Raw genomic sequence first — 12,586 nt, forward strand, 5'->3', positions numbered from 1 at the left:
TAATAAAAATTTCTGTGGTTTACAAATTACATATGGCAAAACTACAGGATTATCAAGTGAACAACATGGAAAAACTAATCCTGTGCATGCTGGAAGTGACTCAGTTCACAGAGACTTTGAGACTGAGGGCTAATAATATTGTGCAAAAATCCCACTCTAAATATTTGATGCTAGACCAAGATGGACCTTTTTTACTACTTCATTATCACAGTTGCTTTGGTAAAAAGGTATGTCACGTCCTTTTCATTTCAAGAGATTAATTCTTCAGACCTAAAATAAATAAAAGTTATTGGTGGTGTAATTTTTACCCACAGAAAGGCTGCCAAGTGGTTTGTGAGCTACTCCAGTCAGTCCAGGGAGATGAGAGATCCAGCTCCCTTTGGGCAGACAAGGGATTCAAACCTCTCAGCACAACTCTCCTAGGACTGGTCCAATCAATGTAATATTCTGACTAAGATGTCTAGATCCCTCCCAATGAAGTTGTTCTGCTTTACATAAATACAAAAATAATTAATAGAAGGAAAGGCTGGAATTGCACCAACTTGATTAATATTTATCAGCTTCTGTATTTTCTTTCTCTGGTCCAGTATGTACTGAAATACTTTCCTCAAACTGGCACAGAACAACAAAAATGCTCATCCCCAATCGCATCTGTTTTGCTTAATCACTGAAGATATTAATGTACATTGAATAAACTAAGACCAAAATTCAAATCCTTATTCCTGATAATCAGAAAAAAAAATTCACCCAAGTTGCTGTACTCAAGGTAAGTTGTCTACTCCCCTGGAAATTGCTTATAACCCAGAGACATCCTGCTTCTGATTCTGAGGGACAGAGGGGAGGAAGAGAAGAATATGGAAAGCAACTAACAGGTAAAGGGTAATCTCCCTCTGATCTAGAGTCAACATCTAGGTACTGACAGCAGTTGTTTTGATCAGGGTATCATTCTTACACTCACCTCTAAATCTGATTCCACTAAAGATTAGAGGCTGTAGAGGTTACATTACCTGCGAGCCAAATCCATCACTTGGTGGCTTTTTATTCATCTTCAAAAACTCTTCAGACAATCTTAGTTAGCAAGTTATATCATCACATATAATCAGTGAAAAAAATTAAATAACTTACCCTCACAGACAGTACAACTCACCTGGTTTTTACTACAGAAACTCCATTTTAATATTTGGGTTTGGTAAATGATGAAAAAAACAGCACATGTCAACACAAGGGAAACGAAAAAAGCAATGAAGAACCCTGAAGCACTGATGCCATGGCTGTATAAAATCTGAAATTAAAAGATCATTTAATTAAAATGATATTTTAAATATATATAAAGATCAGATCATAACTGTACTTCAAAGATTGTGACTAAGCAAACAGTAAATTATTTTTAAATGGCTTCACATGACTTCAGGATTTCTCAGCATTGTTATTACTACATCTTGATGAATATTTTCAAACAAGTGTGTATTTTCAATACGTTCCCAAGTCAGCACAGTTTGCTATGTTCACCTAGTCCAAATTCCTGTGTAATTCCAAGAAACAGAACTCCACTGAATTTTTTTGCAGTGACTTTTGGATGTCCTGTTCTTAACAGCCTATTTTCCAAAGTTGCCAGACTCTTCTAAGAAGTCTCATTGAAATTGATGGCATTTGATGCTCATAGGCTCTGGAAACTCAGTCAGATGTTGGCTACTTTAATCAATGGCCATTTCTTGATTCAATGAAACTGAGTAAACACCATAGGGAAAAAGTATCAATATGATTTCAGAATAAACATGCAACTGACCCAATCACAAAGCCACTCAATCTGCGTGCAGCCTTGCAGTTCACGCATTAGCCTGAATCAGAAAAGAGTGGCACAAACCAGATATGAACCAGTGGAAGCACGAGCCACGTAAGAACTTTGTGGGCCTTTCACTTTAGCTCTTAACTTAATCTTTAAATTGAATTGCATTAAAAATTAATTTTTACTTCATGCTCTATGTTGCAAAAGTTAATTCAGTGTTTGTTTAGTTCTATGAGATCTTTCAATGAAAAACATTGCACAGCTATTAGTATAATGTTTCACCACAAACTAATCACTCTCCTGGAGCTAGGAACTGTAAATAATTAACACGCTGCTTGCAAGCTAGCTTTGGTCTTCTCTTGGAGCAGAAATATGACAGCATTCCATGGAGTCAATGGTAATTCTGCACAGGAAGCAATACTCAAACATGGCCCAAAATCTGAAAATAGTTTATTGCAACTGAACAGCGGAATTTTATCCTTTACTGCCTAGTTTTGCTTTCTCTGATATGTTTTTGTACATTGATAATCTGTCACATCTCTAACTGAAAGGAACTGCATGATGTCAGACTTTGCTGTCTCACAGGTTCAGCTTCTCAATGGAAGCCATCCCAATAATGGGAAGAGGCATTACAGGGCCAAGTTTCTTTCAAGAACTGATGTGCTCCCACTGCTTTGCAGGATGCTGAGGGAAGCAAGCCTCGTCACAATAAGATCAAAGGAATTATTATCACCTATCCCATGCCACATGTTTAGATGGGAGAACTTCCATTTTCACTAGTATCCAATTCAGCATCAAACTCTGCCAGCCAAGGGCAGAGGCACAAAGTACTCACAGGCCCTGAAATGCTGTGGGAAGACACCTGGCACAGACAGTCAGATAAGCAGCACCTACATTTTTTTCATAATCCACAAAAGTACCTTGTTCCAGGCAACTAAGCACTTTCTTCCAGTGGCACAGAAGAGAAATCCACAGGGTTTGTAAAACTTTAAAGAACAGCATAGTATCTAAGCGTGCAAGCAAACCTTGAGAAAGCTGATGGGACCAATGTAGCATTACACTGCCATGACTACATAATTAATTCTTTGCTTGTCATTCCCAAAGTCAACATTTACAACCCACTTAGTCACATATGTGTATTTGCTTTAACATACCTATGAACAGGCTTAAATAATTACTTTTAATAAATAAATCTGAGATGGAGAGCTGACAATATGGATGAAATACAATATATCACACCTTCTCCAGCTAATCCTATTTCCTTGCACAAACTGATTTCATTCCAAAACACCTTATGCTTGGCCACAGCCCAAAGTCAAATATTACGCATGTGAAACATGATGTGTTAAATAATTTCTACGCTTTATTTTTCAAAAATTTACAATATTTTCCACACATCTTTACCACAGGTTTTAATTACAAAACCTGTTCATTTACTGAGTTCAAATGCAGCTGAGCTAATTTTACCTACCTACAGAATAGTTCACAAGAACTTTCTGAGGTCTAACTATCAAGTTCAAACTGGAAAAAATAATAAACACACTAAAAAGGTTTTATGTATAATAACAGATTGCAGGAATTTTCATGGTGGGTTGAGACAATTGTAGCTTACAGTCTCAGCTTAAGACTTCAGCAACTGCTGCAGATCAATTCATACCAAACTTTAGAGAAAACCATTCATGAAGCTATTTTTCTAACCCAGTCAGTTACTGAATGGTTTACACCTCTAAGAGTTCCCAAAAAATAAGATTTATGGCAAGTCCATTTGTAATTCTTAGCTATACAAACGCCCAATCCTTTTAAATATTACTAGATATTTCTCCAGGGACAATGAGTTCTCTAGCTTATGTACAGTTTTACTTCACATCATGTTTAATTATGGCTTTCATTTTAACAGAACGGGCACTTGATCTTCAATTATGAGAAAGTCACGTCTGGACATGTATCTATTACAATAATGAAAGCTGACAAGGCAGAGATCCCCAGAAGAGAATACTGGAAAAAGATGCCCCCATGCCCTATCTCCAAACAGATTACTTATTCTGAAGGCAGAGAGAAACTCATGGGATAGGTCCATGGAAAGAATGAGTGGTTTAGTCCTCAGGACCTATTCAGGCAAGCCTTATCCACATGCACAGCCATGGCAAAAATGTTCTTTGGAACAAACTGTTTGCTTCTGCCTGAACACAAATAATCCCAGTACTTTTGCCAACCAAGCCACAGCTTCTTCAAAAACAACCCCTTGCAAGAGCAGCCTGTCAAGTTAATGAGAGACTGGGGGAGAAAAACAAGTTTGGTGAAGAGATTAGTCTAGCAATGAAACAGATGGATGAAGTAGAGTTTTTTTAATAAAATGAGTTATCTAGAAGAATAACACTGCTGCAATCAATGTAATTTTGAAGGTTTATTTGGCCTGTTAAAAACCACTTTTCAGAATTACTTCAGAAGCCAAGAACAGAAAGTCATATTGGAAGAAGGATAAGTTAAAAAATTAAAATAAGCATAAACTATGCCACTCTTTCTGCAGTTTTATTTCTCAGGCTTGAGTATCAGCATCATACAGAAACCTTTCCTCAACGGGTGGAGGGTAACTTTACCCTTTTGGAAAAGCAAAAAGCTTTCTCATGGTGGTTAGGCACAGCAGCCAGTGAGCATACTCCTCATCACAGTTTCCTGTGCCCAGACAATTCCTCAAATGAAAGAATATGGAAAGGAGTATAATGGCATTTTTAGATTCTCCATACTAAATATTGCTGGTTTAAGACAAAAAAGACCCCTTATCTCAAATCCTGATTTCTTCTTCTTGAAATCTGTGTATGATTACTAGCAAACAGCTGAGTGATGAGACACAAGTACACAAGTACATCCTTAGCTCCTAGGACTTACTTTTGATTGTCCAGAAGTATAAGCAGGAAAGTCAATGTAATACCAAATCATAGAATTTACCTTGGTCTCTTCTTCTTCTGTTATGGTGAATGATGCTGTCAATGATACGAGATGTGTTTTATTCTGAGAGAGATACAAAAAATTACCTGTATTAAAAAAAAAAAACCAGAATCCACTGGCAAACAGCCTAGAGTCTCTAGAAAAGCTTCTCCTTAGAAGACAAGCTATACTTCTCATTAAGCTTAAAGCTGAAATAAAACTGATAGGAAAATGCAGTGTACTTAGGCCTAGTAACACTTAAAGACATGGAAGCAGCTGCTCTGTGGGATACACTCCCCATATCCCAATGCACACAGTATTACATTTTTCTGTGCCTATAAAATCTGATTGAGAATGCACAGAACAGAAGCCACAGTCAGTACATAAATCTCTACTTTTACCATGCCCTATTTTTTGAGTTTTCCTCTCTACCACTCTAGTACCACTCCCATACACATGGAACATTTTTTCCTCCAAAACCAAGGAGCAAGGCAATTGAAATGAAAATACATCTTCAGGTTATAATTACAAGTAATTACGAAAACCGCAGAAAAACCATCAAGCTATATATAAGAATTCAAAAATTTTACTTTGGCAGAAACCACTTGGTTTCTGTCTCCTACCCACAGCAGGCTAATTCCAGCATTAGACCAGTTGTTTCAGAGCCTGGTGCAACAGAGTTCTCAAAAATCAGCAAGGATAGAAAATTTCAGACCTTGAAAACTCATACTAAAAAGTTTCTTATTTCTTATGAGCAATGAGTATTCCTTTCCTGCAACTTGTTTTTCAGTTAAAAGGAATTATTTTATTATAAAAATATGGCAAAACTTTCAATCTCTCTCAGACTTCAGGAATACATATTAAGTATGTGGGACACTTATTTCCAGGATAGACTGAAGAACTGAAGAGAAATATGAAAAGTAGAAAGAAAGGCTTCAAGAAAACACACAAAAATACTTTACTTAAGGAGGTCTATGACTTCTTAAGCTATGAAGAATAATTCATGTATTTATAAATTCATGGTAAACAATCAGCCTAAGAGTTTCATTTCATTACATGATGGCCTCATTGTTTAGACCCACAAGAACCACCCTGGAGACTGGGTTTTTTTACAAAAATTGTGAAGAGCAGAATAAAATTGTGAATAGAATACCTGTGAAGAACTCCTGAAAGTTAGCCTCGCAGGCAGTGTCAAGACCCTGCCATGCCACGTCTCTTCTGCATCAAGAAGTGCAGAGTAGTTGATTGCAAAGTGTTCTCCACCTATTAAAACAGGGATATGGATAGATTTGCTCTGTTCCAGGAAAATTTCTCAAAGATCCCTAGGGAAGGCTTGGGACAGCACTGGAGCTTTTCCTTTCTGACACAGCAGATGCCATATATCCAGAGCAGACAGTTCATGGCCACCTGAGCACAGCAACATCCTTCATATCTGCTGCCTCTAAGAACTCAAGCAAATTTGGCCCAGGATCTGGAAACTGCATTAAATGACGCCCCAACCTACTCAAAAGCATTATTTTTTGATACCAAAACTCTACATGAGCTATGTAATTTTTTTTTTTTTTTTGGTAAAATGAGCTGTTTACATTTTAACCACTAACTTGTTGATTCTCCTCCTGTTGAAACCAGAGAAATCTGACAGATTTCAGGTAAATTTTGATTCACAGCGCAGTGAAGTAATGACAAATTATTATGGCCAACACTGAGCATGACAGTACATAGGACAGTGCAGATACAGCCTTTCTGTCCAGCCCTAGTGGCCAAGGTATGGGCTGACTTCAGGATTAACATAGTAATGACCAAAACCTCAAACTGCACAGGAATCTGTTCTGCTGGATTTTCTACCACTTCAATATTTTTCACACTGACTTGTCTGGAAAAGCTAGCTTCAACTCCAGATTCAGTAATTATAAATAAATTATGTAGCAGCCCCAACCTAACTTACTAGATCAGCTATGCAAGCTATTTTTCTATTATTTCTCAGAGATAATTGTTTCTAGGAAATCTCTGTGGAAAGCTAGAAATTCCTTGACAGTTTCAAAAAGACCAGTCCTGCAACCAGTATCACTGCTCACACTGCTGTTATTAGAAATGGAGTTTGGCTATCCAACTGCAATCTGACAGCAGCCCCCGTCTACTTATTTCCCTTTCTATTTGGAAATCTTTCACCGTAAAACTATCACAATCATAGATAGTTTGATCATGAACAGGTATCAGTGAACACTTCTGAAGCTCCTGGAGAAACATCATGACTCACAAAAGCAAGCTGCTAATTTTCAACATGCTTGTGATTAGGAAAAAGGAGATGAAGAAATCAAGAAAGATAAAATTTAATGCGTGTGCACTGATCCAACTGCTACCAATTAGCAAAGGAACAAGCTGATTTCAAGACTGGAACAGGTTCATCCCTCTATTACTTGCTTTCACTTTATAATTTGTTCAGTTTGGAGAGAACACATATTGAGAAGAGCTGCCTTATTTCTGATGAATCGTTTGCCCTGTTTGCATGGCCTTTTGCAATTCCAATGCATCTCAATACCTCAGCAAGCTGAGCTGCCACACGTCGCTAAAGAAGGCTCAAAATATGATTAAAATGCCTTTTGCAGAAGTTTTAAAAAATATCCAAAAGGAAAAAATACTATTGTGAAAGACTCTCTTTCATTTTTGATGTCAGCAACCTTTACAAAGTACAGGAGGCTCAGTCTGTGCCTGGGAGACTGGAAGCTGTTCAAAGGTGGGAGTCAAAACAGTTACCAGTGAGCTGACAGAATTGGAAACTGCAGCCCAAAACCTTTCCTGGAGTTTTCCACCTGTATTAACTTACACTTAAATAATTTACACCACAATAAATAAACAAACAAATAAATAAATACTGTGATTTTAACAGATGCACTTTGACATGTGTTATCAAGGGTACTTTACTCCAGATTTTGTTACCTTGCAAGGATTTTTTCCTGTAAATCTGTATGCCATCTGTGGTCTTATTCCCACTGGTTTCTTGAACATGTAGACCAGTGATGTTGTCCAGGAGGATAAGATCTGTGATATTTGTTGAGAGCAATGTGTTGGTGTTATTAACCACAAGTGTGATGTATGCAGTTTGAGGGTCATGTTCAATATCCACCTGAAAATAGAAATATTAGTACTAATGGTTCAAGACAGCTGTATGTGCATCTTAACAGTAAAATTCATAGCCTTGATTACAAATAAGACTTCATTATCTGTGTAAACTTATTTTCCGAAGGTATTCTGAGTTACCTGCAAATGAAACTACACTCAGTTTGATCTCACACTCCCAGTGAGATTTTAATCTTTGGTATGTCAAGCTGTCGCTTGGAGACAGTGGCAGAAAGCCAAAAGGTGGAAACCCAGCTCATACAGGACCAGAACTGTAATCAAAAATCTGAATATCCCTGTGATACTGCATACAACACAAAACTGGATCATAACTTTATAACCAGAGTGTGGAAAATTCTTAAATTTGAACTTTAGTACCACAAAGATGTTTCTTTTGCAAGCTGCCTCATTGCAAATTCATTCTCTCCATGCAGTTTTGGTCTCTGTTTCCCTTTTTTTCATAGTGACCACATTCTCTGCCAGGACACCAGCTGTCTCAACTTGCCCTTCCCATGTGAGGGCAGATGGAGCCACCAGTGAACTTGGGAGCTCATGGCTCTGCTTCCAATTAGTGGTGAAGGTCATACGCTAATCACCAATCTCTAGCCACATGCCCTCATGTGATTTTATTAATTTATTCCATTGAACCCTTAAGTCTTATTGAGCAATTATACCCTCTAAATGAAATTACTTTGAGGACAGAATTGCTTACTAACCTCTCACCTTCCAAACAGCCTTCCTCTGTAACTCATATTAAACCAGAACTGTCTAAATCGTTATAAGACCTATAATAATATGGTGATCTATGGTATATTCATGATGATTTATGAGGTTTCAAATAATGACACTAAATTAATAGTCCTTTAACTGACAGAATTATGATTCAGGCCAAACCTTTCTCTTTTTAGATCTTCCTTTTTAGGAAATGTCTACACTGTATCTGGACACCAGCAAATATAAAATAATAAAGCAGTCCTCACAAAAAATGAGTTCTAAAAATACGAATTGTGATAAGACTTCAGAAATCACACCAGAGTTCATGGTAGCCACAGGGTTTGATACATGTAGCTATGGTCTCGTTGTGCACCACCAATCTTTGCATATCATACTAATTCAGCACAGCACCAAATTCACAGTTTTAGAATTACATGAATCAAAGAGAAGAGACAGCTTAATGAAATTATTATGGCTTAGTCTGCATTTCTCTATTTAAGTGATGAAATTCCCAACTATTTCTTGTACTAGATGCTGCAAACAATGTATAAAAATGTATGTATTAATGCATGTATAAAAATAGGCTTAGTTATATTGCTGAGGAAACCATTACCAATTATATATGCTTGTATATCATGAGTTATGTCTCAACTTCTGAGACTTAAAATCATCAAGTATTAAAAATGTGTTATATTTGGTCAGATTTTCTCTCTTCTGGTTTCTGAACTGGCATGGTGCAGTCAACATGCCTTTCAACATTTCCCGTGCAATCACGAAGGCTAGATACTTGCTTTGAAAAGCAAAACCAAAACGAAACAGGAAAAAAATGTCTCAAAACCACAAAGAAAATCCAAATCCACAAAACAAGAGACCCTGAGCCAACTGCCAAAACAAGAAAATAGACCTTAAAAGATGCAAGGTTCAAATTTCATGAGTTGTTAATACCGTACTATGCTCCACAGTAAGCACAGATGGGCTTCTGCAGACAAACAAGCAAAAGAGAGAGCTGGGGAAATGGGGAAATAGAACATATTTTTCCTCCCTTCATTTTCCCATACCATTCCCTAACTCTTCTGGTGAGCTGAGGATAAAAAATGAGGATTTCAGGGTCTCTTCCTGTGCTTCTAACCAGGCACAGATGTATTCCTCTACATTTGGGGAGAGGAGATGCAAACAGCAATTTAAACAAACTCCTACAGTAAAATAGGCAGAGAAATGACCATGTGCACTTTCACAGGCAGGCAGGGCCGTATGGCAGCATGAGCCCTCTCCTTCCACTTGGCAGGAGGTTTAACGCACCCTCCCACACACTGTTCATTCTCTTTCTCTTCATTTAGTTTCATTTAATGAAATTCTTAATTCAGCGATTAAATAAAGGATAAATAAATTCCTTCAGAGGAATCTCAATTGTATTGCCTATCTCCTACCACAATCTTCCTCAAGTGGCCAAAAGACTACATTTGTTTCATTTCTCATTAATATTAAATACATGCTTCTCCCTCTTTATTTTTGACTAGCAGTCAGACTTAAGCTCAGTTGGAAAGAGGTTGAAAGAACTTGGATTATTTTTTCCCCTGAAAGAAGCAGATGAGAATCAAGCAACAGGTAAGCTCTTTGGTTTGACTGTCCCTAGAAAGAACTCTTCTATACAGTGCTGCCACTGCAATCAGTGACCACTGGTTACCTTCAAGTTGCTCCTCTAATTTGTCTGAAGATGTTTTTTCTTGCTTTTGGAGCAGTGGCTGCCAGCCACCTACAGGAACCAAACCCAATGGCAACCACTGATGATGCATAAGCACCTACTCTGTTCTCTGCTGCTGAAGTGTCCCACGTGTGTCATCAACTCCTGCAAGCAACTCACTTTGGGTTCCTGGGAGACTGGCATGAAAGAACCACAGCAAGAGCATGGACACCACAGGAAAAAAGAGAGGAGAAATTGCCATGGAGGTTGAAAGGAATGGAGGATCTTTGTTAGGAATAAGAACAACTAGAAACAGGAAAGGAGGGAGGAAAAAAGATTATAACCTCCAGTACACCACTGATAACCTCCAGTGCACGAATGCTTAGGAGATTAAGACACAAGACAGGTAAAAGTGTTAGAACACAAGCAACTAAATTTAAAGATTTATTTCAGCTCTGCTAAGGATTATTGTCATTGTGAAGTACTATTACAGAAAAGTTCACGTCATACTATAGAATGAAGCTCTTAAACACATTTCTGAAATGATGGAAGAGAGTAGGTGCTGGAAGCACTGGTAAAATTTAAACACCTCAGTTTCAATAAAGCTATTTCTACATTAATATGTTGGAAAAATCCTGACTCCAAGAAGTAAACATACAACACCTCCATGCTCTGAGGAGCCACTAATTGCAGGAGGAAAATGTGTAAAATTCACTTTTTTCTATTTAAAACAGCTAAAGACCACCATATGGCCAGTCTGTCTCTTAGCATGAAAGCATTTGTTCACTTGAAATAGGATTGAAGTAGAAGACAAGGTAAGCCAAGTAAAATGTGAACTGCATTTGCTGGTGGAAGATAATCACATATAATTGCATAATTTTCAGTAATTTGTAACTAAGAGCACTACAAAAATATTTTCTGATAAACCCAGCATCTACAACAGATTACCTTTAATTTCCTACAGAAGTTATTTTGCAGCTTTTAGTGAGCCTGTGTGAGGCTGTGTTGGGAACAGCAGAGAAAACAACATGGGACTGTCTCAAAGTCTGTTTCTGAGAGGCTCTGGTATAGCAACTGGGAATCCACAGGCAGAAAAACAGAAGATTCTGTGTTACTACTTCCTATGTCTGAAATGCTCACTAATCAGCTTCATTAATCATGATATGCTGGCATTTCAATAACAACATTAGAGGTAATTAGTGCCATGAGATGTGATGCATATTCATTCTTCTCTACACAACTGATCTGGTGAAGGTTATAATGTCACCTCTTCTGTACTGGTTACTGAATCCTCTACCTTCATAGGCAGCATTTCAGTGGCTGAATTCAGATTGATCCAGAAGTTTGATGTGCTCGCTCTCTCTCCAGGAGACAGCTAAGATGAACTGTCTGTAATTGTAAAAATTCATACCTGCTTCATCCAGTGTAAAAAAAGAGAAAAGAAAAAGGGGAAAAAAAAAAAAAAGGAAAAATAACAGTCTAGGTAAAAATAAAATTGGAAGTTAAAAAATTTCTTACAATAGGGAGGTCTTTGCTCCTCAGAAGCATTTGCACATGTGCTGTAGGTGAATCCCTACTGAATATACAGACTATGACACAATGCCTTTTCTATGGTTGTGTGTTAGGATGCCCAACGACACAAGAGCAACACAGGGCTCAGTGCTTTATCCTTCAAAAGAAGTCCACATTTGACACAGGTCAGGCACTCATGGGAATATCTCAGAAGGTTTATCTCATCTTGTAAAATTTGTCTCTATCTCTGCCCAGCCTCTTGGCTGATTATTCTGGAGTTCATTGGGATTTGCCCATGTACAGTTTTAGAAATTCACAGTCAGGCTTTTACTTCAACCACAATCCAAAATGCCCTGAAGCCTGAGAGATTTCACTGACTTCTGCTGCAAATCAACATTGCAAAATGGTGCCTCTCAGAGAAAGTGGGACCATCGTAACATCAAAATGCACGTACTCCCAAATACTCAGCATGGGCACAATTAGGTCCCCACTTTTTAAAGGTCATTAGGGTACAAACTTCCTACCAAACTTACAAGACAAATATAAAAAAACTTACCATACCACATTTCTGAAGGGTTATTCCAAATTCAGAAGACACTGACATATTCGACACATCTTCAGGCTATGAAGGAAGGAGGGAAAATCTATATAGTGTATGAAAACATTATAATTCAGAAACTTCAGCAACAAGTTAAATTACGTAAACAAAGAAATTATTTAAAAAAATTAGAGGAACCAACTGCCTTCAAATTTAGGATTTTTGTTATCCCAACAGTTAAATCTTTTTTCTAGTCCAAATGTGTATGAACAACTTATTCCCAGAAGTAATTATTAGATCTTAATTGATATAT

The 12,586-nt window shown here is 37.5% G+C and overlaps 1 protein-coding gene across 1 annotated transcript in view; it reads right to left on the reverse strand.

Moving 5' to 3' along the window:
* The window catches only part of EVC2 (EvC ciliary complex subunit 2), a 69,753-nt gene that overhangs the window by 44,647 nt on the left and 12,520 nt on the right, over positions 1-12,586 (reverse strand). Inside the window, exons 4-8 of the mRNA XM_082282634.1 lie at positions 12,292-12,357; positions 7,649-7,835; positions 5,865-5,974; positions 4,733-4,795; positions 1,148-1,282 (exon numbers count right to left, since the gene is read on the reverse strand). Coding sequence (XP_082138760.1) covers positions 1,148-1,282; positions 4,733-4,795; positions 5,865-5,974; positions 7,649-7,835; positions 12,292-12,357 — 561 coding nt within the window. The remainder of the gene's footprint in view (positions 1-1,147; positions 1,283-4,732; positions 4,796-5,864; positions 5,975-7,648; positions 7,836-12,291; positions 12,358-12,586) is intronic.

Source organism: Coloeus monedula, assembly GCF_965178545.1.
Source record: "Coloeus monedula genome assembly, chromosome: 5".
Classification (NCBI taxonomy): domain Eukaryota; kingdom Metazoa; phylum Chordata; class Aves; order Passeriformes; family Corvidae; genus Coloeus; species Coloeus monedula.